We start from the raw sequence: 25,901 nt of genomic DNA, 5'->3' as shown, positions 1-25,901 counted from the left end.
CGTATATAATAGTCACAAAATTACTATAACCCTTTCTGTTAATTATTTTTTATTGATTAATCTGTTTGCCACTCTCTCCGTTTCAAATTATAAGTCGCTTTAATTTTTTTGGTACATCAATTTGCTATGCATCTTGATATAATATCATGTCTAGGTACGTAGCAAAATAGATGAACCAAAAAAGTCAAAGCGACTTATAATTTGGAATAAACGGAGTATTTGATTGATCTCCAATTTACCCAAATTGCATTATATTAGAAAATTCATTGGATTCAGAAACTATAGGCTCGCACCATTATTATAGGACCAGGCTAACGACGTCAATTCATCAGCAATGCCTGCCAGTTGCTTGGCGTGATTTTCTATTGCCGTGACTCGGCCAACAAGATGCAGATTGCTGAGAAGCCTTCCACTGGTCAATTCATAATACTATTCCAAACCGGTTCGGGAGAGCGCTTCTGTAGTAGTGAATCTATTCGATGATAAAACAATAATAATTATACAACTTTTTTTAATAAAACAATAGTCAAGCGTTGTATCAAATCAAAAGACCACCGCATCATGCCTTCGTTAAAGTGAAAAGAGCGAGAGGATCCCATTCTTGGCTCTCCATAAGAGGAACTGCAAAGACAAATTAAGCACGCACGGAAAGCCCAAGATCCGTGAAGCACGTACGACAAGTAGATATACTTCGGCGCGGGCATCTTGTCGTCTTGCTTGGACTTGGAGCAAAGTGCACATCGCCTTTTGTTTAATCGCCTGCTGCCTGTGATAGGTACACTACATGCATGTCACATCCGCTATATATATAGGATATTTATTATTAGTTAGTTTTCGACAAACATACAAGGATGGGCTGCGATGATATCTACTCGATCAACTCGACAACGTTCAGGTTTTGCAACAGCGGCTATTCCCAGCGATGGTTTGTGGTGGAGTACTACCAAGGCAGGGAGTCGGGGGCCGCCGCCTTCCTCGCGGTCCTCACGGCGGCCGTCATGTTCGTGCTCGGCATCATCCTCGTCGGCCTCAGCCTCCTGGGCCGCCTCTCCGGCCGCGCCGCCCTCAACCCCACCGTCCGCGTCTTCCTCTATGCGTCCTTCTCCCTCTTCCTCCCCCTCATGTCCTACATGTTCTCCCAGGCCAAGGAAGAGGCCGCCAAGCAGCAGAAGGTGCAGAAGCCGGACAGCCTAAGTGCCGGAGATCTGCCGTTCCGTGCCCAGGTCATCCTTGTCTGGATGCTCAGCGTGGAGCTCCTGCGCAAGAAGCTGGATGCCAGCCTCACTGCCATGAGCTCGTCCCCGCTGCGCACAGTCCACCACCAGCAGACGCTCTGGGATGCCATCGACCAGATCGTCCGCATCGCGTGGATCGGCTATCTCATCTACTCGTATGTGCACGGCATCCTGGAGCCGGGGTTCATCATCCTCTGGGTGCTCACCCTCATCAAGGCGGCCCAGAGGGTCGCTGCCGTGGAGCTTGCCAAGCGTTCTTTTGCCGTTGGCAAGAACGCACACCTTGTCGTGGGTTACGTCGCTCAGATGACGGAGGAAGAGGGGATCCGAAGCGAGCAGCAGACCGGCACAATGCTTCTGAGGAAGTGCTGGTACCCAGTCATGGGGGAGGAGAGGCTCAAGAGGCAAGCAGGTCCCGAAGGATACCGAGTGAAGCTACAAGAGTTGGACGACAAGAAAGACCTCGTCACCGTCGGTGACATTTGGGAGCTGGCAGAAGGCGGTGATGGCAAGCCGGCCGACCGCCTGCTAACCGACCACCCGACACTGATGGATCTCTGCCTCGCCTTCGCGCTCTTTAAGCTGCTGCGCGCAAGGTTCCAGAACTTTCAAGTGGAGGAGGAAGTGGCGGTGAAGAACCGCGACCTCATCTTCCGTGGCCTCAGCAACAACGATGATGCTGGTGGCCAAGGAGTTGATGATAGCACCAATGGCGATGATAGAGATGAGGACGACAGCAGCAGCAAGCAGCTTGCGGAGAGGGCCTTCCACGTGATTGAGCTGGAGCTCAATTTCGTCATGGATTACTACCACTCAGTGGTCCCCGTGGTGCTTTGCAGCCCATGGTTCCTTGTTGGCAACTACTTCTTCGTGTTCCTCATCGTGGTGAACCAGGCCGTCATTGCCCTCGTCATCACCGGCAACGGCGCCCTTCTACCCGTCATCGGCTGCCTCGCCCGAGACGTCGCCACGCTATCTCGCCGGGCGATCGTCCTCTTCAAGTGCCTCGGCCACAAGGTGCTCCAGACCACCATCGACTTGTTCTCGTCCTTCAACATCCTGGTGAGCCTCCTGCTCTTCCTCACCTTCCTTGTCATGGAGGCGTGGGAGTTCGTGGTGTACGTGCTCTCCGACTGGCTCCTGGTGTCCCTGCTGTGCGAGTACGCACGTAGGCCCAGGTGGCAGTCCTCACGGTGGGTGCAGAGAGCCTTCTGCGCGTTGCTGTGGGTGAAACGAGCCGGCCGGCCGCACAAGGGCATGCGGTTCAACCAGGCGTGCATCCTCGACCTCCGCCAGCACACGCCGTGGGTGATCGCCTCCAAGCTGCTGCAGCACCGGTTCCTCGGGATGCCGTCGGTGCCCGTGCCGAAGGAGGTGAAGCACGCGGTGTTCGCCTCCCTAAGGGCAAAGGGCGGCGGTGGCGAGCCCCTCAGCAATGGGGTGGCCGTGCTGCACCGCCGTGGCTACCAGCAGCTCCTGTGGGCTTGCGACAGCAGGAGTGTCACCGAGGTCATCCTCGTCTGGCACATCGCCACCTGCCTCTTCGAGATGAAGAACTCAGCTCAGGCGGCGGCTGGGGCTGGGAGGAGCACGGAGGAGACGGTTGCCGCGACACTGTCCAAATACTGCGCCTACCTGGTGGCCTGTGCGCCGGAGCTCCTCCCGGAGGACCTGGAGGGGTCGAAGCACGTCTACAAGGCCGCGACCCGCGACCTCCATGGCGCCCTACGCAGGAAGGGATGCAGGAGCGCATCGGGGGGCAGGCTGGAGCGGGTGATGGGCATCGACGGCCCAGACCCCGACGCGGCGGCGACCATGGGCGCTGAGCTGGGGAGGCAGCTGCTGGAGGAGTGTGACTTCGGAGGTGCCAATGTGGCGCGCGGGTGGCAGCTGCTAGCGCAGCTGTGGACCGAGCTGGTCGTGTACATCGCGCCCTCCCGTAACATAGAGGGCCATGCGGAGGCGTTGGCGCAGGGTGGCGAGTTCATCACGCTGCTATGGGCTCTGGCCACCCACACCGGCATCAACCGCTAGTTCAGTTCAGTTCATTTGGTTCGCCTAGTCCGGCCAGAAGAGGTGTTCGAGCTTCCATATCAACGACGACATGATTCCATTTCTTCCGTAGACATTGTGTCTTGCAGTCTTGCCTCTGTATTGTGTGTGCCTGCTTATTTGAGGAGTTATAAATGTGAGTCAATGGCCCGGTGACTGGTGTCATGACGTTCTTTGAATTTTTTAATATAGAGCATAGAGTCTCAAATTGTTCTCTCTGCTACTACCGCGCGGTATCGAATAACATAAGGAATCGTGTAAGGTGCAAACCTTGACTTCTTGTAGCAGTTAAGCTGTGCTTTGAATAGATTTTGTTATTGACTACTCCATCTGTCCCTTATTATCTGTCGTTTTCGTTTTTCATGCCACAAGTCTAATTAGATTTGTAGAAAATACGTGCAACATTTATGTCGATAGAATATCGTCGGCAGTCTTCCGAGGGGTATCCCATGAAGGTAAATTGATCGGCACAGATATGTGTAATCGAGAACAAGAAGATAATAGAGACACAAGAGTTAAACAGGTTCAGCCCGTCAGCACGACGTAATGCCCTACTCCTGTGGTATGTTGGATTATATTGACCTCGTATGATGTTGCGTGTGTTTTGAGGGGGTCCCTGCCCGTCTTATATAGTTTGAGGGACAGGGTTACAAGTCAGTTAGATCTAGGAGATAACCAGAAAATAATAACAGATTACAGAAATCATTGGATCGAATGTATCCTAACAGATCTCGTAGTATCTTCAGGATATCGCCCTTGATGTCTTGCGGTGCACGGTGAGCAGTGTCGTGCACCGTAGGTCTTTGTCTTGTGGGCTGGACCGCCACTAGGAGTGCAGCTCATGTAGTTTGCCGTGGGTATCCGGGTCGTACCTCCCACAGCTAGTCTCAGAGCGTCTTGTATCCGCTATGCAATGCCGTCTTGAGCTTATCCGAGCAGGTGTAAACAAAGCTGAGCGGTCAAACTCATGGTCCGACCACCATAATGAGTTGTCGAGAAGTTGTGGACCGTAGCCGACTAGCTTAACTGTCCGGCCGAGCACGAGCTTACCCAAGTAAGGATTGTTAGAAGGATATAAGGAGCTCAAGTTTAAAATCGAAAATTTCCTCGCAGTGGACCAAGTGTGCCCACTTAGAGTCCGACCACGAGAAAGGGTGATAATCGTCTTCAACTTTAGGAGGCACGGAGTCTTTCAAATTAAAGCAAACACACTCACCATATGGTGAAGTGTGCCCACTTAGTCCCCGAGCCTGACAGTAGGTGACGTAGTCACGTGGTGCCAGTGTCCAGAAAGTAGAAGAAAGGTAGAAGACCAGCCGAGTAGGCAGCTAGTCCCCCGACAGAGCCCTGAAATGAGAAACGCACATTCACCGCAAGGTGAAGTATGCCCACTTAGTCCCCGAGCCTGACAGTAGGTGACGTGGTCACGTGGTGCCAGAGTCAGAAACAAAAGTAACCTAGAGAAAAGTCTCCAGTATGGCGAAAAACCGAATCATAATGATGACGTAGTCCTCGAGACTGCTAGGAGATTAAGAAGAAATCTTATAGCAGGATCAAAGAAGTTTAATGAGAGCTTGCCAACGTCATCTACCATGTACTTATCAAGACCCCGAACGTGCTGCCCAAGATCAGCACCCTGATGCGAGCAGTATGGAGTAACTTGATAGCACACTGATGAGACGTAGCAAGATCCGACCACCGAGGGAGTCCCCAGCTTAGCTGGCGACGCTTGCACGAAGAATCCGAGCACCAATGAGTCCTCGACGCAGTTGGTGACGCTTGCACAAAGAATCCGAGCACCAAGGAGTCTCCGGTGCAGCTGACGATGAAGCCCATGCGATGAGCAGTCCAACCAACTGGTCAACGGCGAAGTGAACGCCGAGTAGAAATGAGCGCCGAGCAGGAGCGAGCACCGAACAGGAGTGAGCGCCGAGCAGGAGTGAGCGCCGAGCTGTCCGACCAGTTGGTTGGCAGTGAAGTCTGTCTGATAGGTGGTCCGACCACCCGGACGATGACCATCTTGTCCAGTTCCTGAGCGTAAGCTCGTTGACTGAGTCATGCCCCTGCGAAACAAATATGTAGAATAGGTAGTATATAATGTAAAAATAAAATATATGAACTCTAGAGAAGAATCAGCAATGGTGATAAAATAGTGTATGCAGCTCGGCGATCAGTTGGTGTGAACACTTAGTGTTATTCTGAAGATATGTTCATATTTAATATAAATCGCCCGACTAGTTAATGTGTAGCTAAGTTTCCAGCCCTAGCTAGCTTGTTAACCATAACGCGGAGCCCATGTGCGTGTAGGAAGAACAAAGCATCGCCAAGGAGCCGCTGTCGACCACCTAGAGGGCAGACGCTCGTGCACGTGCAGGAAGAAGCCGGAGACAGGGCCGTCTCTAGGGACATCCGAGCGTCAACATGACTGTTCGGGAATTTGCCTTAGACTTAGTTGTATGTCATCTTTAAGATGGTATACAGTAAAGAAAATCGTTTGGTGAACAAACATGGAGAAAACAGCTTGGAGAAACATCATGGCGATATATGAAGAATAGAGAATATTTAGAAGAATATTAAAGCCTGACTTAGCTTTAGGCAGAACGTCTGGTCGACGGCGTATAGCGTTATCTGGTCGGCGTTGACGAAATTGCTTAGCCCTCGAACTTTCCGAACTATCGTCATGACGGCGGTCGCGGTTGTCACGGCGCCGTTCTTCGCGGCGATCATCATTGCGACGCGACAGGTGATCGAAGTAAATAGTCCGGACGGCTCGCTTAGCAGCTCTGTCGGAAGAGTGGAGTCATAGTAGAACGGACCGAGCAGTCGAAACTGCTTCCTGGTAAGTTCTTGATCAAGTCGAGCAGTTGCCGAAGTAGCTCTTGGCCGTCTTCCAGTCGCCTTGCATCTTGCATGTATACACGCATGCAAGCTTCAACAATTAATTAGCTTGTATATGGCTGTACGGACTTAGCTTGCATTGCATGCTTTGTAGATGGATGTGAGACCGCACAGCTTTCTCCTATGTGTAGATTGATTCGTAGCCCCCTCTCTGTTGATTGCGTCGGAGCCATGATGGCGTCGAGGTCTTGATCTTCGAGAGTTATTGCCGCTGCTATAGATGGATTTGTACTCCTTCCCGTACATTGGCACAGTGTCGGATCTTGACGTAATACTACACGCATGCATCTTCCTATACCTCAGCGATGCATGCACGCAAGAAGCCAAGTTCTGATCGGCTTGCATGTTGCTGCATGTTGTCCGATCTATTTACGTCTTCATGTTCTCGTTCTTGATGATGGTTTTCCGGCTAACGGCAGGACGTCGAGTGCTGGAAACGACGGTGAGGGTTGATCCTGGCGGGAACGTGGATCCTCGAGAGTCTTCTTTTGTCGCCGTTGTAGATAGATTCCGCCATTAACGAGTTTTTCAGGACGACGATAAGACGTAGACGTCGGTATGCAACAGAGGTCGCTAAGTTGCAGCCGTAGTAGATTGATTCCGTCGCCGAGTTGGCGCCGTATGGTGGAATCGAGGTTTGTCATCTTGTTCACCATAGGTTTAGCACGCACAACCCCTACCTAGCGCGCCAACTGTCGATAGAATATCATCGACAGCCCTCCGAGGGGTATCCCACGAAGGTAAATTGATCGGTATAGACGCGTGTAATCGAGAACAAGAAGACAACAGAGACACAAGAGTTAAACAGGTTTGGCCCGTCAGCGCGACGTAATACCCTACTCCTATGGTCTGTTGGATTGTATTTGCTTGGTATGATGTTGCGTGTGTTTTGAGGGGTCCCTGTTCGCCTTATATAGTCTGGGGGCAGGGTTACAAGTCGGTTAGATCTAGGAGATAACCGAAAAATAATAACAGATTACAGAAATAATGGGATCAAACGTATCCTAACAGATCTCGTAGTATCTTCAGGATATCGCCCTTGATGTCTTGCGGTGCACGCCGAGCAGTGTCATGCACCGTAGGTCTTTGTCTTATGGGCTGGACCGCCCCAGGGAGCGCAACCCATGTAGTTTGCCGTGGGTATCCTGGGTCGTACTCTCCACAATTTATATCTCCAAATAAATTTATTAAAAAACTAGATTAAAAGATCTATATAATAATATCAATTATGTATCATAAATATTAATATTTTTTATATAAATTTAATTAAAGTTATTTCTCTAGAAGCGAGAACGATAAATATTTAGAGACGGGGAGAGTAGTATCAAAATTTTGTTTTGGGAGCTATCAACAACCGGTTTTTGGGCCTTCCTATCGGCATCAGATGGTCTCAGGCCGGCGGGGCATGGGGCCGTCGGAGCACGCTTTCCCTCCCTCTGAGTCAAACCATCCGTGGGCCCCACGAGCGCATGCAGCTCCTCCTATCCACTCCCTTTTGTCGGCCAGAGCGCGGGCCCTACCTCTCTCTCGCACGCGGTCGACGGAGGGAGCAGCATGCAGGCGGTCTCCGCTTCTATCATTAAATTTGTAAGTTTACGAATAATTTGATGATATTTGTGGATAATTTAATATATATATTTTTGGTATCTAAAATCTATAGAAAAGATTTATATTTTTTAATAAAAAATTAGCATATATTTATGTTATTTTTAAATTACATCACTCTGTCTAATAAATTACACTGAAAAGAATCATTATAATTATATAAATAAGACGGTGTAAATATAGCTATAATAAAGTGTAAGTGCACGAAAAAGAATTTGGTTGTTGGGAGGGGCTAAAACAACCGGTGTGGTTGTTGGCTGGACAGATTCAAATTTTTATGGGTTCGTTTTTGAACATTGTGAAGTGAAAAATAAAAAATCAGATCAACTGAGTTGGCACCATATTGTCTTTTAGCAATGTCCAATAGGTCGTGGCCTGTTCAAAAAGCCTCCGGACTACCCGATTTATTTATTGGTATTGTCTTTGTTTCAACTACAATCGGCCGTGATTTTGTCCAGAACGCACCGTTTCATCTACCGTCTACGCAGGATCGGAGGGCGACTTCTTCACCACACCGATTTTGTACTGGGTATGTGTTCGTGGGTATACGAGGGGTAGGGGAGGCGGTGATTTGTTGCTAGCAGCGAGTCCCCTTCAAAGCCACAACCTCTCTCTGTTCGTCCTTGCCACAAGTCCTTTGCCGAAGCTGTTAAATGTGGCACTCTGTCTGGTGCCAATGCTGTCACCTGCGACGTTCTTCTCCGGCTCCGGCTCGCCGCTCTGTTTTTGAACGTATTTCCTTCCCGCCCCCTGCTCGTACTAGGGCGGTGGACAAATCCCTGACAGCTCTTTGCAGTAGATGCCTCTCCGTTGGCCATCAGCGAGTCAAATGTCGCTGGCCTATCCGCTGCCGCGCGTGCCGGGAATTGGGACATGTCGCTGCTCTGTGTGATCAATCTCGTATCTTTGAAGATAGACAAGAGCCCGGCAAGAACAAAGGAAAGGCGGCCATCGTCATTAAGTCTGGATGGTTCGCCCTCGGTGCTAATGACCAGCCCTCCTCTTCTAATCCGCCCGTCATCAATTCTCTCGGTGAATTGGCCCGTGCTTCCTGGGCCGCGAAAGAAATCGTGCCTCAATCAATTGTTGTCCCCTGGAAGCTGCGGCCCAATTCCAATGAAAGGGACCAAAATGCAAACAGTGAAGCCTTCTATATGGCTCTTGACCCTGCTGCTTGGAGTTTATATGGCCCTTCGTCTACCTGTCGTACTCCCAGCTGCACGGCATCAGTAGAAAGTCAAGAAAACCCCACTGCAGTTCACCATCCCACCTTGCCCCAGCCTCAACAATCTGCTCCGTTCAGCGCAGACATGGCATTCCAACGTGCTGATCCTGAGCCCTTCATCCTGGTGAACATGCAGCGTGAAGACATCCCGAACCGTGACTTCATGGTTCGTGCTGTTGCGCCGGCGATGAACGAAGACCTTGCAATCGTCACCATCAACCCGCAGCAGGTTGCCCCGCCGAGCCCCACGCGGCTCGCGCGAGGGCACGCCCCGCCGGCCCGCTACAGCGCACGCTGCCAACACTGCCGAGCGCGAGGAAGAGGAGGAGGCCCGCCCCAGGCCGACGCAGCCGCCACCGTACGTGCCCCAGGGCGCAGCGGCCCGCACCACGGGCGCCGAACCCCGCGGATCCGGCGACAACGTGGCGCCTGGACAGGAGCCGCCACCACCGTCTCCCAGCGCTCGCCCAGGCGCTGCCCGCCGGAGATCCGCGCGGATCCGGTCCTTGGACCGCCGGATCCGGTCGTCGAAGCGAGGATACCGCCGCCGAAAACGCCGGCGCCGCCACCAGCCTCAGATACCTCGCCGAGCCCCAGGAAGCCGCACGCGAGCTCGTCCTCGACCGTCGCAGCTTCCACCGCGAAGGAGAGCCTCGCCGCCGCCCTCCCGGCAAGCCGCACGGCCATGCCGGCGGCCCGCTCCGGCGACGGCGCAGCTGGAGAGAGGGAGGGAAGGAAGAGAGGCGGTAGGGTTTGGGTCGCCTCCCGTGTCGCCTGCGTGGGGGCGATGCGGGGCCTCAGCATCGGTCCAATGTTCGATTTATTATATTTCGCGTCGCTGCACTTTCATCAGAGAGAAAGAATGGACGGAGGGGACAACAGGATGGCAATCGTGTAAAAGGGGCAAAGATGGTCGTGACGTTGGAAAGGCTTGTTCTGAATTTTGCATCCAACCTGTGAGCTGTTGAAAGCACCATATGGGCATGTAATAATCTGTTGAAAGTTGTGCCGATCTTAGGCTGTCCGCACCGCAAAGCGGTAAACGCGTCTGCAAACGCGCGCGCGCGCCTGGACAGCCGCACCGCAGCCCTGCAAATGCGCCTGCAAACGCTGTCGCGCGTTCCGGCTGCACAGCGCACCGCTGCAGGTAGCGGTCAGTCCGTACAGCGCTAAACACTGTAGCAAGAGAAAGAAAGAGAGTTAGGGAGAGAGAGAAAGGGGGAGTGAGGGAAATAAAATAGGGAATAGTGGGTATAGAGTATGGGATAGAGATAACACGGGTGCGGGAGAAATGAATATAGAGTAGAGAATCTCGATGACTAGGATAGAATATTCTTTTTTAGAGATGGAAATAGAGGTCGACGAGTGCGGATAACCTTAACGCTTTTCCTGACGTTTGAACGCTTAGCGTAGCGGAGTAAGGCGGTTATGGGTAGTAATTCTGGTGGCGCCATTTGGATGAACCCTCTGTGTTCATTCCAAGTTGGTTTTTGTGGTGCGTCTTTGTTTGAGTTTACCAGTTTCGAACTCTGTAATTTCGTTGCTGTTTAGTAATGAAATTCGGCTTTGCCGTGGTGGAAAAAAACCACTTAACCAGGTTAGATAGATCAATCTGTTCTATCACAGCACCAGCATGCAAGATACAACAAAGCTGAGACACCGACACTACTTGTTTCAAAGGAAGGACTAGGAGGGCACACGAGGCTGCTGACACTGGGTGTGACCTGACAACGCGCAGGCCTTGGCCGGCCACACCTCTCGATCTGTTGCTCTCCAGCTGCAGTTGCCAATTGCAATCGGGTTGGCAGACGAGACGAGAAGCCAATTGTTGGGTTGCTGCAAGCTGGATGCTCGAGCAACCTTTTTCTTCATTTTCTTTTTCTATTAAAAAGAAACACGCACCTCTCGTATATAAGCACTGTTGTGTGTTGCGAATTTGTGATCCGCATGGTCGGCCTGAGGAGAAGGTCACGCAAAATGGGCAGCATGAGGTCACTTTTCATTCTGTTTTTTTTTTTTAGAATCTGGAGGGGCTTTCACACCTACAGTGAAATTTATTAGGTTAAAAAAGAACAAGGAAGAACACTCTTACAACAGAAACAGGAAAACCTGAGGAAACTGAGAGCAAAGAGGAGGTTAAAAAAGAAAGAATCCAAGATACAAAAAAACGTTAAAAAGAAAATGAGCCTCAGCCTAGAGGTTAATTTCTCACCAAGACATAATACTTGCTACCTGTCTCAAGAAGATGCAATTCTAGGTCTAGTTAAAAGTCAAACCATTAACACGTATGAATCGAAATAGATATATTATATCGTTAAGAATCTAATAAAATTTATTTAGTGTGATAAATATATATGGGTATATTTCTATATAAATTACTTTAGATTATTTGATCTAGCAATATTTTAGAATTATCATGCCATTCAGAAGAGTTCGATGGTTCCTTCCTCTTCTCTTTTATGAATTCAGTAGCACTTGTCCACACGCCAAACACCCACCAAGCACCAACACACTGGCGGTTGTTTAACTACTCTCAGACTAGTGCATAGAAGGTAGATGTGTTCCGGTCCTAGCTCACAAGTGCAAGACTTTTCAGTATTTGTATCTTGTATAAAGGGAATAACTGAGGCAGCTAGGTTAGAGCACCTCTAGCAGCTAGCTTCCCTAGCTAAATCACAAAAACTCAAATATGATCATGCATGCTTTTTGGTTTAAATATTGTCGTTGCCTTTGTTTTTCACAGAAACTTAAGTGCCATGCACGGACCTCTCACGACAATGCTGAAAACTGAGCTCAAAATCAAACATCTAAAAACAGATGTTCTTCTTCATTAGTTCATCGAACTTTGATTTGCATTATCAAATTGCGTATTTGAGTATGCCTACCAAGTCAGAGGATGGTGCTAGCCTTAAACCATGTTCTGCCACTAGCTTCAAACTCCCTCCGTTCCAAAAAAAAAAACTATTTTTAAGGAGTTAGTTGTTGACATGATTGATTCTCTTTCTCTCTGTAAAATCTAAAAACAATACTTTCTCTGTCCTTAAATATTTATCGTTGTTGGTTTACGTGCCGATAATTTGACTAGATTTGTTAAAAATGTTAGCAACATTTATATCTTCAAATAAATTTATCATGAAAAAAGATTGAATGATCTATCTAATTATATTAATTGTGTATTATAAATATTAATATTTTTTATAGATTTAGTCAAAGTTATTTTCTCGATAAGCGAGAATGACAGTTAAAAGAGATGGAGGGAGCATGTAGTAACTTTATCTAGGAGAATTGTTTTTATTAATGCTTGATGCGTGCTTGGCATGAAAATATGATTCATATATACTACCCGCTAACCACATGTTTTTAATAAATAAGCAATGCTACAACTTGGAGAGATATGTATCCTTTTCAGTAACTATGATCAGTTTCCCCAGGGATCGTTTATCCTTATTAATGCCGAAAGTAACATTTCTACTGCAAAAGCACCTTTCAAGCTACCTATCTCTGGCACGCAATTTAGCCACACCAATTGATTATACGAATGTGATTTAACCAAGCACCCCAACCGCAACCTAGCATTTTGACCCAACCACAATAGATGAAAAGTAGGGCCCCGTTTGTTGGTCTAAAACTTGGCTGAAACTGGCTGAAAAACACCGTTCCAGCTGAATTGTCGTGAGAGAAAAATATTGTTCCGGCTGGAAAAAAAAAACCAAACAAACCATTTTTAAGACAAACGAACGGGCCTATTTAGTCATGATAGATTCATATACACATTATTATTCTTTGCAAAAACTGTACTTTTGACCCAAAATTTCCGCAGAAAAGTCTTCAAATCTCACCTTTATCATAACAATAACATCCTCCATTCTTTTCGAGTACTACTTCAAATCAAAAGGCATTTTTTTCTTAAAAAAAGACAAAGCATTTGTATTTGAAAAAAAAAGATCACCTTGGTTTCATCACCGGCTGTCATAAACTCCAAGCAGAATCAACCAAGAAACGGACACCTTAAAACAGGACACCCAATGCAAACAGCAAACCGAGTACACCAAATCCACCACCTCAACTTCCTCGCCGCTTTCCTTCTTCTGTTCCACCAGAAACGCGGACGCGCAAAGCCTCGCCGCGTCACGCCACGCCTCCTATAGATGCTCGCCGGCGTCGGCTGGCGCCGGCGATGCCAACGAGCCCGCTGAAGCGCCCGTCCGGCGGCGGCGGCCGCCTGGGCCGGCTCCTGGCGTCCCTGCGCCCGCCCGCACGTGCGGGGCCGCTCCCGGTCCAGACCGGCTTCCCGACCTCCCTCGCTGATATCGTCGTCAAGAACCACGGCCGCCTCAGGAACCCCAGGAGGCGGCACCGCGCCCCCGGCGCCGTCGTCCCGCCGGCCGCCGCTGCCGCGGAGACCCAGCAAAGACCCGAGCTTTCTGTGGATCACGACGTCGCGGCGGCAGCGGCAGCGGCAGCGGCAGGGGCAGGAGCACCGGTGCCGACCGGCCCCGGCAAAGGCGCGGGCTTCAGCATCCGGCCGGGGCTCCTCGCGGCCGGCGGCGCCGTGGCGCTGGCGCTGCTGGTGATCTGGAGCAAGCAGCTGGTGGCCGCGGCCACGCTCGCGTCAGTGGCGCTGTCCTGGATCGAGTCCGCCAGGACCATGCGTGCTCGGCGGCCGGAGACGAAGAAAGAGGTGGATTCGCGCCGCGGGCGCGGATGCGTCTCGCCGATACGGGAGGCGGCGGAGTCGCCGAGGCCGTGCGAGTGCGAGTCTGACAACGGAGGCAGCGACGCCGCCGACGCCGACAGCAGCGACCTCGGCTGCGACGACTCGTCGTCGTCGGTGAATAACCCGAAGCGGAAACAGAGCAGGAGGTCGCTGCGGAAGCTACTCGCCAACAAGTTGCGGAACGGCATGACGCCCCGGGGCAAGGACTGTCGGCACGAGCAGCCGGGCGCCGGCGAGTCCAACGCCGAGCCAGCAGCTGCAGCAGATGCTGCTCCCGCCGAGGGGACGCCAGCGGCGCCACCGGAGGCGACCACCGTCACTGACGACGGCGAGCGGTGGCACTGTCAACGCGGGGCTGCATTGCCGTTGCCCGCGCTCGTGCCGATCATCCTCGCGGGCCTCGTCGCCGGGAAGCTCCCGGCGCTGGCGCTGGCAGTGCTCTACGCGGCGTTCTCCAGCTCAGTCGAGAGAGTTCCAGCAGGGCAGGCCAGCAGGTAGCAGCAGAGAGTTAAGGCGTCGAGATCGACCTCAGCTCAGATTCCCATTCCCCCGGAAGGCCGAAACGGAAACCGACCGGGGGATCAGAATCGGAGAAGCTTGCGGGTCGAATTTGTTTTCTTCGTCTTTTTCCGGTTCGGTTCTGTTCGTTCGTTTCAATTACTACGCACAAGAATGAAGAATCAGAATCAGAATCAGAATCAGACAGGAGCAAACGTACACGTGTTTCTTGGTTTGTTGTTTTTTTTTTTTGTGTGTGTGGGGGGGGGGGGGGGGGGGGGGGGGGTTCTGAACATGAGTGACACAAGAAAAGTGGTTTTGGTTAGTCTGCTCTGGTGCGCGCATGTGTGGTCCGGATTCTGAAGCTCTCTGCCTGCTGTTCCATTCCACTGCGGCCCTGTTTAGTTACCACAAAAAATGCCAAATTTTTCAAGATTCCCTGTCACATCGAATCTTTGGACGCATGCATGAAGTATTAAATATAAATAAAAAATAAAACTAATTACACAGTTTAGACGAAATCCACGAGACGAATCTTTTAAGCCTAATTAGACTATGATTGGACACTAATTGCCAAATAACAACGAAAACACTACAGTGCTTATTTTGCCAAATTTTTCGGATCTAAACTGGACCTGCTTCGAAACTGACCAATTCGTGCAGAGCAGACCAGAGCATAGCACACTTCCGAACGATGTGGATGCTTGTCCCTGTGGTGACCACACTTCCGAAAATCACAAGAGATGAGACGATCTTTCCGGGATCTGAATCCGTGTCTTGAACTTTTTCCTTTTTCTTTTTGGGAAAATTCCGTGTCCTCGAATATGAGACCCGCTGTTCTAACTTTTTTTTTTAACAAATCTCGTTTTCCAAAGAGTTGAATAATTTTAAGTTTTTGTACATCTTACTTAAAGCCAATCTGATCACTTGGTCTCTGTTTGATCCATAAGCTACTAGTTAGCTTATTTAGGCACTATTTGGATCAAGGAGATAATAGCTGGCTACTGATAATTATCTCGTTCGATGTAGCTAATAGTTTAGGCAATTCTTAGCTGAGCACCCAACTAAAACTATTTTACTATTTGGACCAAACTAGCTAATAGTAGGTAATATTAGCTGTGACCTATTAGCAGCTAATGCATCCAAACAATCCTTAGAATGGGTCTAGCTAATAGTTATCAGGATATTCAACTAACAACTATCTTATTAGTTGGGCCAAACCAATGCAACTGGTAGCAGTTAATAGTTAGCTTGCTAGTATTAGCTACGAGCTATTAGCTAGCTAAGATCCTGTTTGGATTAGCTAGGACTAGTGATTAGCTAGAACTAGTGATTAGTACTAGTGATTAGCTGACTAGTAATTAGTCCAGTCCTGTTTGAATCCATTGTCTAATAAGTAGTACTATCTCAATTCAAAGATAGTTATGCCCCTAAGTTCGTCTTCTCCTATGCTCTCCCGGATCTTCAACGTCGGTAAACGGAGAAGAGCGCTGCTAGCCCGGTGGTGGGGGATCTTCAAGTTCCCAGCTTTGCATCACTATCTCGTACCCGGAGATCCGCCTCGCCAACGGGTGCACCACGTAGACGTGGTCGCGGCTCGGCGCATCGCCACGAAGTCCCCATCCTTGACCGCGGCGTAGAAACGCGCGTTCGCCGCCAGCACCTCGGACCGGTCGTCTTCCCGTAGCACGCGGAGCTTGTCCCCGGAGCGCCACGGCGCACGCGTAGTCCTCCTGGATCGCGCGGTCTGGAGCTCGCTTCGTAGGGAGTCTTCGTCGAGTGGCCGCGGCGAAGGCCGGCCACGGGCGCAGCGGAGCCAGGGTACGGCCGCGGCGGAGGCCGGCCACAGGCGCGATGGAAGGATGCGGAAGGGAGGGGAACCGAGCGAACAGGGTCGCGTGGGGAGAGGGTATCGGCGTTTTTTTTCCAATCGAGTGAAATTTTAGCTCCTTGGGACCAGAGAGCTAACAATTAGTTGAGGCTTTAGCTACAGTTTAGTCTATCCATTAGTCCTTTTGTTTGATCCTCGTACACTAAAATTTAGAAACTAGTTGTTAGTCTATGAATCTAAGCATGCCCTAGTTATTGCGTAGTAACTAATGGATTCAAACTAACCTTAAGCAGGTTTTCGGCATGTATAGTTTTAAACTGTACCTGCTCAAATGATGGATAATGGAGCCAGCGAGCGAACGAAAGAAACTGGTTGTACCATGCGAACGAACGTTTTCCACGTGCGTAGTCACACCAATCACTGAACTGAAGGAAATAAACAACAGAGAGATCGGTGAGAGTTGTATGGAGGTCTCGGATCTTGAAAGAGAGAGAGAGATGCATGTGCATGGAGAGACGGTCAAACAGCGATTTGGTTGTGAGGACATGGACATGGACGTTCGCTCCAAAAATCACAGAAAAATCGATCCAAACCAAACCAAACTAAACCAAAGAACCTACTTAGATTCTGACAAATCGAACACTAACACCAGAAATCAAATCCCGCTCCCACTCCAACCTCCGCTCGCCGCCGCACAGGAGGAAGCGGCGCGCGCGCGAGGACAGCGCCTCGATTCCCCACCCAACCCGCCTGGCGCCAAAGGTTCCGCCCCAGCTCAGCGGAAGGCTCCGCCGCCCACAACTCACATCTCAGCGGTAGGCGCGGCGCAAGCGAAGCGGCCGGCGAGGACCTTTGCCCCACTCACCGTCTGCGCGGATTGGGGAAACTGACGAACTGAGAGTGGGAGATAAACAACGGCCAACGGGTTTGCAGGTTTCGAAAGTTCAGTTCGCGGACCCGTCAGCGTGGCTTGTACGAATCTTCAAACACAATCAACGGCCCAGATTTCGACAGATAAAATCCAACAAAATCTATTGACAGAAATATAGCAAAACTCTTTAAGGCCGCGTTTGGAACAAAGGATTTTCGTAGGAAAATCAAAGGAAACAAAAACGCAGGAACAGAAGGACGATAGAGCGTTTGGAACACAGGAAAGTAATCTTCCCTTTCCTACGGAACACTGCAGCTTCTACGCAGTTTCACGGGAAAGCAAAACTTCACTCCAGTCTCTGGTTTTTTATTCATTCACGGAAGCTCGAGGTGACGACGAGAATAATTTATCAGATGCATGGTTGTCTGCTGCTAAAAGCTAGTGAATGAGTAAGTGCATGGGTCCCACAATAGTAAAAACAGCCTGATAACTACTGATGTGTTTTTATAAAGATCATCATTATGTGTTAAGTAACGTTTATCTACCATATGCTTTGCAATTCCTATGTTATAAATTCATGTGTTCCAACAGCCTAAATTTTCTGTTCCTGTGTTTTGAAATCCCGTAGTTTTTCACTTTTCATCATAACTTATTCCTGCGTTTTTTCCTATTCCTATGTTTTGGATTCCTTCGTTCCAAACAGGCCCTAAGTATTTAAGCTATAATATCTTTTCCATGCACCCATGTACTAAGGGGATGTTTGGTTTTTATGGACTAAAGCATTTTAGACTAAAATCTACACTTTAGTTAGAGTATACAGACAAACATTTAAACTAAAAGTGGGCTAAAATCCTTTAGTCCTTTAGTCCACAAAACTGGACTAAAATGGACTAAAAGGTGTTGGGAACACCCATACCTCTTATTTATTGCCCTCTCTCTCTCTCCACTTTAGTCCATTTTAATTCAAGAAACCAAACATCACTTTAGTCCACTTTTAGTTCGTGGACTAAAGTGAACTAAAACTTTTAGTCCATGAACTAGAGAACCAAACAGGGCCTAAGCCATATCCAGTTTAACACTCAGAAGTTGTGAGCATTTATGCATGGTCCCTTGTTCCGGACAATTGATGATTTGGTGAAGACATACTTTATCAGTGAGCATGGTCGCCCCATGTCTCCACAATAACACTGCTTCTTATAAGGAGATTCGTTGTGAGCTATTAAAAAAGATCGTAATTTCTTGTGAGCCACTTGAAAAATTCAACGGATTTTAGCGCCACTGCTCTAACTTTTTTTTACCTTCCATGTCACTGCCGACAGATTGGGCTCTAACGGTGCAGGTGTGAAAAGTCAAAAATACCCTAAATCTAAATATGTCATTAAATTTTTTTGAGCATCTTAACGACTTCTAATGAAAAAACTCAAAACTAGAAAGTTGTAGATCTCGTCGAGATCTATAATTTTTATATAAAAATTATCTTCTTTTAATACCGCAAAACTTTTTCTTGAAAGCAACCTTTTGCTAGGAGTAATTCCTGACGAGCTTATATATTGTTCCAACTTAAACATATTAGATCTCTCTGTTCCTCTTAAAATAGGCTTTCTTCCAGGAGTGCCCAATATTTTCTTTCAAAAACATCGTGTTTTTTCAACTCCCGAAAACGTACTGGGTGGAATAAATAAGGTCATCTCCAAGAGTTTTCAAAAATTCACTTCCAAAATATCAAACTTTTGGTTCCACACAATTTTGTTGACGGCAGTTTTTTTTTTCCGACGCGAGATCGCAACAGCAGTCCCATCTACGTTGTCGCCGCCTCCCACGCTTTTTTGCCGAACTGCTCGTTGCTACCTCTCCCAGCCGGTCGGCACGGCCACCAGCATCTCCGGGCCGGCAACAGCTGGCTGAGAGCGTCTCCCTGCTGGGCAGTGCAGGCTGCTATCATTCGCACATAGGCTAGACGTCATGAGTGCTTCCAAATCATTTCTTCAAAGAGAATTGGATGATTTAGATGAGGATGACTACGTCATCTTGTCACCAAGTTGAGACAACAAGTTCATCCTCCTTCCAATTGAAATTTTTTGCCTTTTATGATTTGGCCTTGCAACGCGGGGCGATCAACACCATACCTGCACTTCAACTGCTTCAACTTCAAATGCCTCAACACCGGCAAACATTGTCTGTCATCCACTCATGTGACCATGTTTGTCCAATATCCAACCCGGGACATTGGGACGAGCCTACAAATATTGACGAATAGATCAATACAAAGCCACGGACGGCTAGAGGCAAGCAGACAGCCGGCCAGGGCACAGCCGCATAGGAACCAGGCCCAACCAGCCTAGGCTAGCCGCATCCAGGCATGGTCATGGCCAGGCCAGGGCGCCCAGCAGTCGGCCATGGCTGGCCAATGGGTGGCCAGCAGCCGGCTGTGGCTGGCCAAACGCGGCCACCGGCGGCCATGGCCCTTCGGGCAGCGGCCGTAGCCGGCTGGGGTGCCTAGGGGCGGCCACAAGTCGTCTAGGGCAAAGATGAACGATTCGAGGCTATGGATTACCTCTTCCCTAGGTATGCGGTGGCGAAGATGGGCTCCTAGACGGCGTGTAGTCGATGGCGCAAGGGAGAAGAAGCATGGGAAGAAGGAGATCACGAGGGAAAAGTCGTGCCACGGGAAGGATACGCGTGTGATGGAGTCCGCGGATATATCCGCGCAAAGTTGGAAGTTATCCAAGTGTCAAAAGATTGGGAGGTTGGATTGGGAAATGTTGTAGAGGTGTTTTTTTAATTTTGCAAAAAAACAAGAATTGGGAGAAACTATTGGGAACTCAATAATTATTTCACCGGTGTCATCCCTCAAGCCCTCAAAAGAATCTCGACACTAGAAATAATGGATCTTTCGGTAAATCAACTAATCAAAAGCATCCCCAATGAAGTTTGGCAAATGCCAAACATAATTAATTTGAATCTAAGAGAAAATGTGAAAGTGCACGTAGCCTATTGGTTACAAGATCCTCAATAGCACCTCAGGTCCTAGGTTTGACTTCCTGTGGGAGCGAATTTTCTAGGACTTTGCTTTCAGTGGTAAGCGACATTCCAGTCGATGAGGCGCCTATGGTGACTTCATCAATCTCAAGGATTTGTCGGCCCAGTCTTCAAAGATACTCATAGGGGTAAGGTTTGAGTGCGTGCATTCAACATTGGAAGGTTAGACATTGTGATGTTTAGTAATTTTTGTAGAGAAATTGGGTTAAAGAGTATGGTAGTATTATGGCTTATTTTAGTAGCATAATATACCCTCTAAGGTATAGCAAAAGTGGTTTGGGGATTGGATCAACGGTTTAGACGTCTCGAACACTTTAAAATTCGTGCATAACATGAACTCGGGCTGTCTTCTCATGTTGGGTGCGGTCACCAGGCCGTCTAGCCCCAACGTCGTGGCGTCGGTGCGCTGGGCGTGTGCACACGCACGCGCATGGCCACGCTGGTCGATTGCTGCTGCCGTAGCCTGGCCACGGTGGGCACGCCACTAGCCGCCAACCGCAAGTCGCCACGCCCACCGCTCACCTACGCCTGGCCGTCCTACCATCGTGCCACGCTGCTGCCTCTACCTCGTCATCGTCTCGCTCGTGGTGCTACAATAGCACATGATCGAGCCTGTAACCCCGGCAATGCGCATGTTCTACCCTGGTGCCGTATTGTCCAGTAGCGCCGCTGCGACACCCACACGCGTGCGTGTCCTCGCTAGCAACTAGCCGCTCCCCGAGGCAATGCAGGGGCCTCGCTCTGCGCCACACGTGTAGCCAGATACCATCTCGCCCTTGTCATCTTCCATTAAATGGAAACCGCTAGCGCCGAGCCATCATCGCCATTGAAGGCGGGCAGATGAGGCTGCGTCGCGTCGAAGCTGATCCTACAGCGCTTGGTCAATCTCTGTACAATTACTTGTGCCAGATGTCAATTAAGGAACCTAGCTACGCGCCAAGTCCACGTGTAGCCCTAACCGAGCCCTATCAAGCTCCAATTTTGGAGTTTTCCCTCCGCCATGCCATTAAGGCCATGCTCGACCATGGACGAGGGTAGTCACCCGCTGCACCACTCCATGCCAATCCACCTGCCTCACGAGCTTTGCCTCCACCTCTACTTCACCGCCGTAGCTGCTGACATGGCTGTGCCATCTCGGAGCGCCGCTGCACCCCTCTGGTCACGCGTGGCCAACCCTTATCCACTGACCGTTCCCACAACCATCACCACAGTCGTGGCCGAGGTAAGCTAGGGTTGCTCACGCGCTAGCCAATAGCTACGTGGTGTCTAGGATGGCCAGTATGACCGCGCCATCGTCGCACGCAGCCACTCGCCGTGGCCACCGCTCTCGTAAGCTCTGCTGCTCCCGTAACTTCATCTAGTGTAGGCGCTAGGACCGTAGATGTAGGTCGGCCCGCTAATGGGGCCGCTGCGTACCTTAGTTGGCTGGCGTGGCCGTCCATTGTCGTGCCCACCGCATCGACACGCGTAGGGGTGGCCAAGGACCTGGCCATGGTAAAAGAGGATAGTTGTGAGGTCCTTTTGCATAGCCTCTCTCTTGAGGAATAGTGTTGTAGACCCTGTGTTTATTTGTCTGTAGTGCGGGGGTGTTTTTGCAAAGTTGGTAGCGCGCGCGTGGGTCGCCCCGTCGTGGGCCGTCTCACGGTAGGCCACGCCCGCGCGGGCCGCGTGGTGGTGGGCCATGGAGTGAGAATTTGTTTTCCTTTTTTATTAAGGAATTAGAAATAGTTTTATATTTTACATTATGAGCTAAACTTTAAAAATTAATATCAATTCACATAGGTGTACAAAAATTATGAAATAAATTTTGTTGGGTTCCTGAAAATATTGTGTATATGATGGTATGATTAGATGATGCAGGTCTGAGTTGATGCTAAGGCTTATTAAATCATTTGCGAGTGTTTAGTATTATTTACATTAGTATTTGTAGGAATTTTTATGACAAATTGGTAATAGCTTTGACCATGAAATTTTTATAGTAGATTCATTGTATTATTATGTGCTCACTGTAATTTTTGTAGCCTTAGAATAGGCTAAGTACTAGGGTTGTTAGGTGCTCCTTGTTGTAATATAAGTTAAATTGCTAATAAGAGTAAGGTTACATTTTAGTTGCTAAGTTAATACCTATTAGATGAATCCATACCTGTGTTTGTGGAAATGATAGGTAGTTAGTATCTTAACCATTAGAGCTAGCTTAGTGGCTTAGTAGATGTATTCTTATTTTAAGAATTGTTGTTGCCTTAATATTAAAGTGTTGCATCATCATCGCATGCATGTGGAGAACGAGTTGGCGGAGATCGTGACCTTTGGAGATCACGAGTTCAAGGAGGTGATCGAGGAGTATGAGGAGGAAATTCTTGTATAGGAGGGAGCCCTAGAGCCACCAGTGACTGACTTTCCTAACACCGTGCCTGCCCAAGGCAAGCCCCGGTGCATAACCCTTATTTTGAATAATCACTTTGATATATATGTGATGTGCATTTACCTTACAAGATTTATATTGAAACTACATACATAGATAAACCTACCTATGAGTCCTACTAGCATAGGTAGAGTAGCTGCTATGCTTAGGCTATCGGTAGCGTGAGTAACCTGCCGTTACTCACAATAGGTGATTATTATTATTACTCTCATGATAAAATGGTAAAAGGAAATGGAGATCGGGCAGGGATATGGTACGGGTATTGGTGGGTGTAATAGGTTGTTTCATGGCCAATGGGGCATAGCTTGGTTACACTATTTTCCATGTCCATGTCGGTTAAGGACCGACCGTTGCATTGGATTCTAGTCAGATCACAGACTTATTATCCTGAGCACATACTTATGGGAGCAGGAAGGCTCGTCGTTCTCTTGTCGTGGGTTTCGGCTCTTTCTAGACCAACTGATTGGAGGCGGGGATGGTAGAGGTCTAAGCACCACACTGAGTCCGGGACTCAGGAGTAGGGGCTTGGATTCCAAGTTTGGACGGGGACCTATACCCCTTGACAGTAGAGTTGTGGGTTGATCTTGCTTCTGCCTGAGGTACAAGCGGGACATGTGTTTTGGCATACCCAGCTAGGATACATTGGTTCATGAATCGATGTGTGATACGGTATGACTTATCTATGATCTAGCACCGTAGTAAGAACTAAAAGATGAAAATGGTGAAATGGATCTGGTTGCTCAACTCTTGCTTGAAAGTAGAATATGTGCTTACATAGAATGGTTAGCTAATGAACTAATCAGGACTGCTAATAGGAAACATACATAAGGATTCACTACTAGTAATGCTTTTTGCTAAAAGGAAACCCAGCAAACCATAAAGCTTATCATATTCATTGGAGTCGAGAAATTATTCCCACTAGTCAGGTATGTCTTGCGAGTACATTGTGTACTCAGGGTTTATTTACCCATATTGCAGGTGCAGCTTGAGGAGTGACTGTTGTGTGGAGGAGTCTTCTGGTGGGCATAGACGGATCCTTGTATCTTATCGTTAGAAGTTTATTTCAATTCTGTTGTTTAAATTCTGCACTCTGAACTTGGTATTGTAATAATGTATTTTCGAGAACTCTTGTTGTATGAAATGGACTAAGTATTATAAACTTGTTCTCATTATTAGATCCTAGAGGAACAATGTGGATTGTTCGAGTTCTTCCTTGGGGTGTGCTCGACGAAACCGTCCGATGTAGCCAGCTTTCGAGGTGCTTAGTGTCTGGTGGAAGACGAGCGCCTCTAGAAGCATGCTATTCCGGGCAGTTCTGCCACATGTGGTATCTGAGCCAACAATGAGTCTACGAATTTAAAAACACTTTTTAAAACCTAAAATTTGACCAACAAAAGTTTTGCAAAAAGTAGGATGCGATAAAATCATGTAAATAAGTATAAGCTCTAATAATATAGTCTATCTATGATAGTGGCACTAATTTTATCTAATCAATTTTCTGTAGGTACACCAACTTACGCTGCGTAAGAATCGTTTAGCAAGCAAAAAGTGAGTGTGCGATATGCCAAAAAAATTTGTGAATGTCGCTATATTCCAGTTTGAGTGAACGGGTAGGCCGATGTGATGAGAACATCACTACTTCATCGCATACAAGCCAAGTAGAGGAGGAGGTCCAGCATGGGCGTCCAATTCATCTTTTTCATGGTGGAAGCCGAGTCCAACTCAAGTTCGAGTTCGGTTCAGGCTCCAGAACCAGTCTGCCTTAAACTGGTCACCCAGGACGCATCCGGACTCCATTTTCGACGATCCACATATGGATGGAAAGCTAATTGGATAAGGAAACCAACCTAATTAGTTTTATGTATCGTGTTTGGGCCCATTAGAGGCCACGTCCAGGGGGATGACGCCCAAGACTCTATAAATACCAGCCATCGCTCTCCTTAGGGTTTGGAATTTGTTTAGTTCTTGATTTCCTCATGAAACAGACGTCGTTTTGCTGCAACTGTCGCCGCCAAGGCCGCTTGCTGTGAACCAGGGCCCCAGTTCTTGATCTTGTTCGCCTGTGGTAATTAGTCCTTTCGAATAAAGACTTGAACCCCTTCTCATTATCATAAGCCTCATATTTATTTGCAATTTCAGATTACGTTCATCCTGTTCTTGCTTCTGTTCTCGATTCGCTTGCAGGAAAGCCTTCTCAGCGAGGTCAATCGCGTTCGCATGGTTGATAACCAACAGAGCAGTGGTGTAACGGTTGCGGGGGTCCAAATCAATCTTGGTTCAAAGCCTAGATCGTGAACGTTGAGTCTCCACCAATCGACGCTATCATATCTTTCGGAAGATCGGGCCTAGTCTACATCAAATGGTATCAGAGACCTTGTTGCCCGTTAGGTATAACTTTGTTTCCACCTTTAGATTATTACTGTTTTTGTATTACCTACAGTCCACAAAAAAGCCAAAAAAATACATCATCACATATTCCCTGTTCTATAGCCTCATTGTGCCGTGCAAGTTCACCTCTGATTTACGTTGTTGAGTTTGTGCCCTAGGTCAAGTTCTTGTTGCTGGTTTTAGATCGTTTTTTAAGTCCAGTTTGTGTTTTTCTCTTTGTTTTTCGTCATAATCCGTGAACACCTTCAAGTATTGTTGTGATTCCTTTGTATTCATTAAACCCTAGTCCACACCATCTTACTTGTTACACTTGTCTTCACTATTTTCATCAAATCCTTGCTATCGTGACCAATTTTGCGCACATTGTTCCCATTTTGTCCTCTAATTCAGAGTCCGTTCTTAAAACTGGTCTAGTTTTTGCATACGAACTCCGTTTTCGACGTTCCATATATGCAAATCGATTAGAAAAAAATTTTGGATCTGTCCATTCCCGGCTTTGCTGGGGTTCGGAATTTTTAGATTGGTCAAAAAGTGGTCACAAGATCCTCGTTTCGTGGTCACAAGGTTTTTGTCGATTTTCATTTAGTTTTCTGAAAATTCCACAGGCCACGTCTTACACTTGTTTGAGCTCATGTTTTCTATGATTACTTCTTTTGTGCTCCTAAGTAAAGGAAAAATATCAAAATAAAATAAAATAAAAAAGTCAAAATTTCCCAAAAAACAACGATAGCCTAAAAAATAGAAAAAAAGAGAGGGGCAAAAGAGGAACAATATCTAGAAGAGCACATAGAGAGCGCCATTTGAGCTGTATTTGCATGTGCTGATTTCTACCTTGTTCCTAATCATATTCTTGCTGTCCACGTCACTTGATACATCTGGTACTTGGAACGTGAGTAGGCCAACAACTAAGACAAGTACTTGGGATACTTATTCAGCTTTGCTTTTCAGTTGCGAATTTTGTTATTCCTTGCTACTATATTGTGCCTGTCCAAGCTCCACTTTCTTCTAACCAAGTACAGGTTCGCCTTGCAACTATTACACTCAAGCTACAATGGTATCATAGTCACCGACCGATTGCACCGCCTGTTGCTTTGGTAAGAACACTTGTAAAACCGTGGTA

At 48.2% G+C, this 25,901-nt stretch overlaps 2 protein-coding genes across 2 annotated transcripts; both read left to right on the top strand.

Annotated features, from left to right (window-relative positions):
* The first annotated feature begins 1,647 nt into the window (after positions 1–1,647).
* On the top strand, positions 1,648–3,269 carry LOC136457359 (uncharacterized). Its single transcript, XM_066457386.1, has one exon. The coding sequence runs from the start codon at positions 1,785–1,787 to the stop codon at positions 3,267–3,269; it is 1,485 nt and encodes a 494-aa protein (XP_066313483.1). The 5' UTR covers positions 1,648–1,784.
* Positions 3,270–12,948: 9,679 nt separating this feature from the next.
* Positions 12,949–14,446, top strand: LOC136457418 (uncharacterized). Its single transcript, XM_066457445.1, has one exon. The coding sequence runs from the start codon at positions 13,193–13,195 to the stop codon at positions 14,228–14,230; it is 1,038 nt and encodes a 345-aa protein (XP_066313542.1). The 5' UTR covers positions 12,949–13,192; the 3' UTR covers positions 14,231–14,446.
* Positions 14,447–25,901: the final 11,455 nt, after the last annotated feature.

This window comes from Miscanthus floridulus, chromosome 6, assembly GCF_019320115.1.
Source record: "Miscanthus floridulus cultivar M001 chromosome 6, ASM1932011v1, whole genome shotgun sequence".
NCBI lineage: Eukaryota > Viridiplantae > Streptophyta > Magnoliopsida > Poales > Poaceae > Miscanthus > Miscanthus floridulus.
The sequence above is the reverse complement of the archived record's forward strand: the minus strand, read 5'-3'. Positions and strand labels throughout refer to the sequence as shown.

Coding starts and splice junctions, on each gene's coding strand:
- LOC136457359 (XM_066457386.1), top strand. CDS start 1,785: ATGGATCTCTGCCTCGCCTTCGCGCTCTTTAAGCTGCTGCGCGCAAGG.
- LOC136457418 (XM_066457445.1), top strand. CDS start 13,193: ATGCCAACGAGCCCGCTGAAGCGCCCGTCCGGCGGCGGCGGCCGCCTG.